This window comes from Microchirus variegatus, assembly GCF_963457635.1.
Source record: "Microchirus variegatus genome assembly, chromosome: 5".
In the NCBI taxonomy this organism is placed as follows: Eukaryota; Metazoa; Chordata; class Actinopteri; order Pleuronectiformes; family Soleidae; genus Microchirus; species Microchirus variegatus.
Window position 1 is genome coordinate 1970750 of NC_139806.1, and position 7951 is coordinate 1978700.

Sequence of the window (7951 nt, forward strand, 5' to 3'; positions counted from 1 at the left end):
CTTTCCCCGCTGATCTTCCTTCACGGACGACATTTACACCACTTTTTTTTTTTTTTTTTTGCTTTATCGATTTGGAAAACAAATCAATTGAACTCTGTGCTCCCGTGATTCAAGCCAGTGCACGACTGACCGACGTGGATGGTGTTTTCAAGCCCAGGTATTTACTCCTCACCAGGGGAGGTCCAGCTGTGCAAAAAGTGGAGCCTCGGCGTCGGTAAAGACTGTGCCAGAATCCTTTGGGCTCAGAACTAGCTGTACTTTCTCCAACTTATTCACCTCACAACTAGAGCAGAGGGAGAAAATAATATGCAAATTGTCTTTTCATTTTCAAACACTTGCCATCTGTCATTTAGTGTTCTGTTTCTCATTGCAGCGCTCAAGCTCAAACGTTATATAAGTGCTCCATCGGCCACAGAAGAGTGTTCTTCCCATGTCGAATCTTTAGAAAATGGCAGATTAATCCACAGATTAAACATGATACACCCCCCAGTTCCTGGTGCAAAAATTGCAGAGTTAGCTTGACCTACTCTCCGGCTATTTGCTCCAGTGTTTGCCTTCCTGGTTCCCAGTCTTCCAAATCGGCATAGTTTAGTTCGGGCATGGCTGCGGTCAGGCCTAAAGAGCTGACCGACCCAGCCAAGGACCCGAGCCCTTCATAGGCGTACGTTTGCAGCGAGTCATAAGGTGGGCCCCGCGTGTCCAAGTCCGCTTCAGCCACCTTCTGCTGGATGATCTGCTGGATTATGTCGCGGCCGTCCAGCAGAAGCGAAGGCGCCGACTGGCTAATCTCTCGAGGAACGCAGTCGATGATAAACCAGGCTGGGTCCAGCTCTGGGCTGCAGTTCCTGTAATCCACCTGCAGAGTTTTCCTCCTCCTCCTCATCACCACAGACTCCTCCTCGACCTCCTCCTCCTCGACCTCGTCCTCCTCTCCGCACAGGCTCGGCCCGTGGATGAGGTAGGTGCGGCGCTTCCTGCGTGGCGCCGAGGCTTTGGGATTCCGCAGGGCGGCGATGTCAAAGGCCTCTGTGTCTTCTTCGCCGCCTCCTTCGTCGTCGTAGGTGACCACGTTTTCTCTGATGTCCTCCTCAGACAGAATCAAGGACTCTTTGCTCGCCTTTTTGTTCCGTAGCTGTGTGAAAAGAATGACTATGGCTGGGGACGGGGATGGATCGATGGGAGTGGTGGAGAGAGACGTTTAGCGAAAAGCCATGGGAATTCAAAACGGCGTCAACGTTAGCGCATTACATGTTTCCATGGCGTCATGTTTATGTGACTCCAGATTGTTAAAATGAGTCTCTAAAGTAACGCTTAACTACTTAAAAACAGAGGCACACATACGCAGTACACAGGTACGCTAGTTATTTATAGCGCTGCTCTTTTCGTTTAATAAACAGACTCCAGTTCGACTGTAGGTGAGCTAACCAGCGTTAAAGGAGCTAATGCAGCTAACTGGTAAAAGGTGCCTTGACTCCAGGGCAGCGGCACGTAAACATGGTGTCAGGCGTTCCTATTTCTGGTCAGTGATGAAACACGTCATGCGTTAATGTTGATGCCATTAACGTTAACGGGTAGTTAACGTGCCCAGCACTATTCACAACACTGTAAAAAGTGGATTGACACACTTCCTAGTAACACGATAAAGCATGCCCTCAATTCATTGGTTGCGATGAATACATGATTGAGAGAATGTGTCATAGTTTATATCAAGTGTATAATTTGACCTCTTTGGGTTATTTGATGATGAGTGAGCCGATATCTCTCAGTAGAACACGACTGACGTCTGACAGCCTGCATCAATACAGGTTAGCAACCACTGGTTTGAATATTAAAGTAGCCTTAAAGTAAACTTTATAGCCTATATCTCCAAGTGAACCTAGTTCCCTGGTGTCCTAATGAACATTTCTGTGACATGCTTATAAATTAAAATACCAAAATAAGGATGAAGCACCATAGCAGTTCAATCACCCTGCTAAAACAGCCCTGTTCACAACGCTCGCTTTTGAGTGCCTGTCTCTTTAAATATGCAAATGAGACACAGGAAACTACGTCAGCGTCACTGACGCTAACGGCAGCTAACAGCAATTAACATTTGGAAAAGCCATTGTTAGCCGACTCTGGCCGCCACATTGCCGTCATATATGACATGTAAATCCTCTGAGGCTGGAAGTTTGTGTAGAACACTCAACATCGCATGTTTTCTCCTGTACTTAGACTGAGGAAAACATAAGTGAGTCATCTTTTTTCACACTTTACTTACTCCAGAGTCCCAAATATAAGTATTAAAATGATTAAAAAGTTAATTTTGCATAATATGTCCCTATTTATATAAAGTATCATGTTTATTATTGTGTAAATATTTAGCTGTAAATTACCCAGTGGCTGCAGCTGTGTAAAAAAAGAAAAAAGTAGGTCAGGAGGATTTTGTTCACTGGCAGGGTTTTCATCGTCTCTTAGCTCCATTTGCGCCACCTCATCTCCTCTTAAGGTCACCTTCTACCTAACCCTCCAATCAGAAACCCTTCCTCATGATACTGTATATTCCCTCTTTTCCTCAGCACCGCCGTCGTCTTGGCTCTGAGTCGTAGTTTCCTTCATATCTGAGGCATCTAAAAACTTACAGGAGGACTTTCTCCTCGTGGCCTTCATTTGTCAAATCGAGCGGGGGGTTTGTCATCGTGTGAAACTACTTTCTCGGTTACAAGAAGCAGTCCAGCTTGAGAGACATGAGTTAAGTCATATTTATGTGTGTACTGAATAGTATATCGTAGGTTTGTGGGGACACTGCTTTCTCCAAATAAACCGACGCCTATGTTTGTATTTGGAAAAAACCTGGGTATTTATCCAACAGCCACAGGAGGCAACTAACGGCGTGTACTCACCAAACAGTATGACGATACACAACATTATGGCCACAAAGGCTCCAGTGCTGAGACCGGCCGAGGACAGGAATGCCTGGGCTTGACAGATGTTGCTGTTGCGCCCTCTGGTGTTCGTCTGACACACGCAGACCCTGAGGGACAGCGTCGCCGTGCTGCTCAGAGGAGGCTCGCCGCCATCTGCCACCACCACCAACAGGCGGAAGAACTCCTGGTCGCGGTCCAGGCTGAAGCCGTCGCGCCGGCGAGACGCGATGCTGGCGGAGCCGTCTGCAGAACGGAGGGGAACAAGGGGAAAGAGATGATGTAAGAAAGGTGAATAAGGTCGTTTTTGACCCTGCTGGTTCACCGAGGAACCTAAAGTGTCCACAGGTTATTTGAAAATCATCATTATCTATTATTACTAGTGCTGGGCACGTTAAGGCGTTAATGCCGTTAGCGGCTTCAGCGACTGACCGGATAAAGACGCGTCATGTTATGTTTACGTGACTCCCGATTGTTAAAATGAATCTCTGAAGTAACAGGTATGCTGGTAATTTGTAGCGTTGCGCTTTTCGTTTAAAAAAACAGACCGCTCCATTTCGACTGTAAAGGAGCTAACACAGCTAATGGAGCTAATAGAGCTGATGGAGCTAATGGAGCTAACTGGTAAACGGTGCCTGGACTCGTCATAGAAAATGCGTTAATGTGCGTTAGCGCTAACGTTGAACCATTCATACGATTCTCAATTCAAAAATGTATACTAGTGTGTTAAGGCAAATTATGCCATCAATACAATACAGTTTGTATAAGATAATGTGATCACACAAAGGCAAACTTAAGACAAAAGTTAACATTTATTCATTCAAAACAAATAAAAACTTACTTACTGTACAAAATAACTTGCATGAATAAAAGCTTAGGCTAGCAGCCTTTTTCTCCCAGAGGTTACAAAATAAACTGTACACAAATAACACAAACTGGTGTTTTGTGTGTTTGTTCAAAATACTAACTGTGTAACTCAATGTCTTTCTAAAATGTCCTGGTGTCCTCAACACTACAAACGGCCCCGTTTCATTTGCTATTTTAGGCAGCAATGCTTCCTGTCTTCATGACAATGAACGAATACGAGAACGTGGCTGAGAGAACCAGCAGCTGAACTGACAGATAAACTGTTGAATATGCATGAGGAGTGTATTTTTTACAGAGATTTGTGCACCCTCCACCCCCCCTCCGACTGCCCGGCTGAGCCCTAAGCCACGATAAAGTATGTCAGCGCACGTGTACGTACATGTATGTGTGTGGTGATGTATTAATGCCGGCAGAATTCTGCCCAGAACGGTATGTATTCATCAACTCTGTGTCTGTAATGTTGACATGACAGGTATGAAGTATCTAGGTACACGGTTATATTTTTATTTATATTTATATTACAACAAATGGGCAGGGCTAACTGTCCCAGTTAGCTATAGCATTTCAGGGTGTGCTCCTTCTTAATCAAACCCTACACTCATAGAAATAAAAGTGCTAAGTAGAACCATAGGTTCTTCAGCTTGTCCTCATAGGAGAACCCTTTTTTGGCTCCACGTAGAACCTTTTTATAAAGGTTCCACCTGGAACCCTTTTGGAGGGTTCCACCAAGAACCCTTTTAAAGGGTTATCTGGATCAAAATGGTTCTTACTGGAACAATTAGTGTTACCAAGAACCCTTGAAAAACCCTTTCTTCGGGAAAAGGGTTTTTCAGAAGCAAATGGTTCCAGGTAGAACCTCAGCCCTTGTAGAAGAACCCTTTTGGAACCCTTATTTCTAAGAGTGTTGTTTGTTTACTCGGAAAGTCGCGCTGCTCTTTTTGTTTAAAGGTGCATTATGTAATAAATCTAAAGCAACTGGCCATAAAATCCTCCTAATATGTCACAGAGACTCAGGAATAATGTTCATATAACAAACTGAACTCACCAACAACAACAGTACAGACAAAATATTTGCATTTTATGTTGATGTTTTGAAATCATGTTTTGGCATGCGGCGCATCCTACCGCCGTCTACCAATCATTGCAGTCAGTAGAGTCTCAGCTGCCGAGCAAACACGGGTTGCCAGTTACGTCTGCGCTACAATGGCAGAGAGAACAAAACCAAAAAGACCTTGATATTTTGAATTTGAGTGTAGAAACTGTTTTTGGCCACATTCTTACATATGGCGCCTTTAATAAACAGACCGCTCCAGTTCGACTGTAGGCACGCTAACTGGCGCTAAAGGAGCTAGCGCAGCTAACGGAGCTTGTAAACGGTGCCTGGACTCTGTACTTTGTTCAATGTATTACGTTAAGTTCACATTATTTGGGGACGAGAAATCGCAAAGCACTCGTAGATTGGAGATCGCGTGACTTCCGCGATTCCTCGTTAAAAGACATGACGAACAGAAAGGAATAAACTCCAAATAAATACCAATGAATCTACGATATCAGGACCCATCAGTTCTCGGTTGCCTGAGCAGCACTTACAATAACATATATCCATAATAATGTAGTTCATACATTTGTGTATTTGTTTACAGACTCAAACACATCGATATTGAACTATTCTAAGTGCATTTGATGTAAGATGTTTAGTGGAATGGTTCAAGAGCGGTTCACGACCATGGCTGTTTGTCGTATAAATGAACAGACTGTGCAGCAGCATTGTTTTTGTGCACGGCAAAGACGAGGTGAGAAACATGTGGGGGGGGGGAGTGCTGACACTCGGGGGAAGGTTAAAGGGAAGAAAAAAAATTAATTGGTAAACAACTAATTACTAGGGAGTAGAGGAGAAGTCTGTTGTCAGCAACACTATTGATTCTCCTCTGACTGAGATGGAGCAGCGAGAGGCGAGAGAGGCAGGGAATGTGGTGAAACCACAAGGCGGGTGATGACAGCAAACTAGCAGAGAGAGAGGGGGAGGAGGAGGAGGAGGAGGAAATATGTTCGAATGACAGATAGAGGAAGACGAAAGAAACGAGAAGAAGGAGAATTCAAGGGGGGAGGAAGAGCTGGAAACAAGGAGAAATAAACAAGGTAATAAGGGGTTATAAAGATGCTCGCTAATGGCAGGGAGCGCCCCATATGTCCTTAATAGCGCTGGGCGTGTTAGCGGCGGTAACGGCGTCAACGTTAACGTACTTTAACGCATGGCTACTCACGGGAAAAAGACGCGTGTAACGTCATGTTTACTGGAGTACATGCACCGTTTACCGTTAGTTCAGTTAGCTCGTTTAGCTGCGTTAGCTCCTTTAGCGCCTACAGTGGAGCAGTCTGTTTATTAAAGGAAAAGAGCAGCGCTACAAAATAACCAGCATGTACTGCGTATGTGTGCCTCTGTTTTCAAAGTTTAGCGTCACTTTAAAGACTAATTTTAAAGGTGCATTATGTAATAAATCTAAAGCAACTGGCCATAAAATCCTCCTTATATGTCACAGAGACTCAGGAATAATGTTCATATAACAAACTGAACTCACCAACAACAACAGTACAGCCAAAATATTTGCATAAAAATATAAATATTTTGCAGACTGCAAATCATGTTTATGTTTTGAAATCATGTTTTGGTGTCATGTGGCGCCACCTACCGCCGTCTACCAATCATTGCAGTCAGTAGAGTCTCAGCTGCCGAGCAACCGCGGGTTGCCAGTTACGTCAGAAAACGAAACCTAAAAGACCTCGATATTTTGAATTTGAGTGTAGTAACCGCTTTTGGCCACATTCTTACATATGGCACCTTTAACAACCGGGAGTCACGTAAACATCGACGTCAGGCGCGTCTTTTTCCCGGGTCAGTCGTCACGGTAACGCGTTAATGTGCGTTAACCGTTTCATTGCCCGAGACACCGCGTATATCAGAGCAGTGTGAGATCTCCTCATTTTTCAGAAATGTCTGGTTAGCACAAATACGCTAGAAAAGAATGGATTTACTGCAGCTTGGATTGTTTGTAGTTGTCACTCACAGATGCTGTGAACCAGAACGCGCCACTAAACCCAATTAAAACAGTCGGTGGTATAATGAGGCGCTGCTCTCTCATGCTGATCATGAACACACAACTCTACATAAGACGTGAAGCTACTTTGATGACAGTTATGAGCAAGGCGTCCTGTTTTCTACATGCTTCCCGTCTGACTGACCACCTTTGATATCCAAAATAATGCAGATTAGTCATCGTTGACTAAAACAGAAGCACAGAGACGTCTACGTCATATCACACAAAGAACAAATGGATCAACATGAGTCGATTCATCCTTGAGAGCAATTTGCAATTTGCAAACTTTGCCATTGTTGTCGTTTCTCCTTGCTTGTGATTCATCAAAGACGAGGAGAATCCACTTATTAGATCTTCAGCTGAACCTCGCAGGGTTGTATTTATAGACGGAACCTTCAAAAAAACGGGACAGCTTGTCATGCCATCAGCGTTACAATGGAGATTTTTTTGAAGATCGCAGACGTCTGGTTCCTGTGATTAGGCGGGAAATTGAAGAATACGCTGTAAATTGGTTTCTCCCAAAAGAAGAAAACCATATGTGATGCACAAACGTCACAACAGACAAACAGAGTGTACGCGCTGCAGACATCCATCCAGGCTCTGTATATTCTATAGAAGTAAACAACAGCACAGCTTCACCACGGCTAGTGCTGTATCACCTCCCTATGTCGCCGTATCTCATTACCGAGATTGGCATAAACTCCTCTGAACCGTGTGTCTCTCTGCAGGTCAACTGCAGGGAAGCAGTGGGAACAACACAGCAGAGACGCCACAGGTGTGATGATACGGGGGATAAAAAAGATACGGGGGGGACGCTGGAGCAGGGCGAGACCACGAGGAAACGCCGAAGACCAAAGCTCAGACAACAGCATCACACAATCAGACACAACAGACACATGCCGGAGAAACTAAAGGACAACCTGCCCCCCGAAAGCTAAATGAGGAGAGGAAATAAACAGAAAACTCCTCCAGCTGCGTAACCAAGGCAACAGTGCAGGTGTTTTGTTTTTTTTCTTCTTCTTTCCTTTCTTGGAAATTAAAGTAGATCTCAGTCAGAGGAGGAGGAGGAGGAGGAGGAGGAGGAGG

At 44.6% G+C, this 7951-nt stretch overlaps 1 protein-coding gene across 1 annotated transcript in view; it reads right to left on the bottom strand.

Annotated features, from left to right (window-relative positions):
- Nucleotides 1–523: 523 nt before the first annotated feature.
- The window catches only part of LOC310927584 (cadherin-18-like), a gene marked incomplete at both ends in the record, with an annotated part of 99019 nt that continues 91591 nt past the window's right edge, over nucleotides 524–7951 (bottom strand). The window contains 2 exons of the mRNA XM_083889905.1: nucleotides 524–1155; nucleotides 2883–3149. Coding sequence (XP_083746031.1) covers nucleotides 524–1155; nucleotides 2883–3149 — 899 coding nt within the window. The remainder of the gene's footprint in view (nucleotides 1156–2882; nucleotides 3150–7951) is intronic.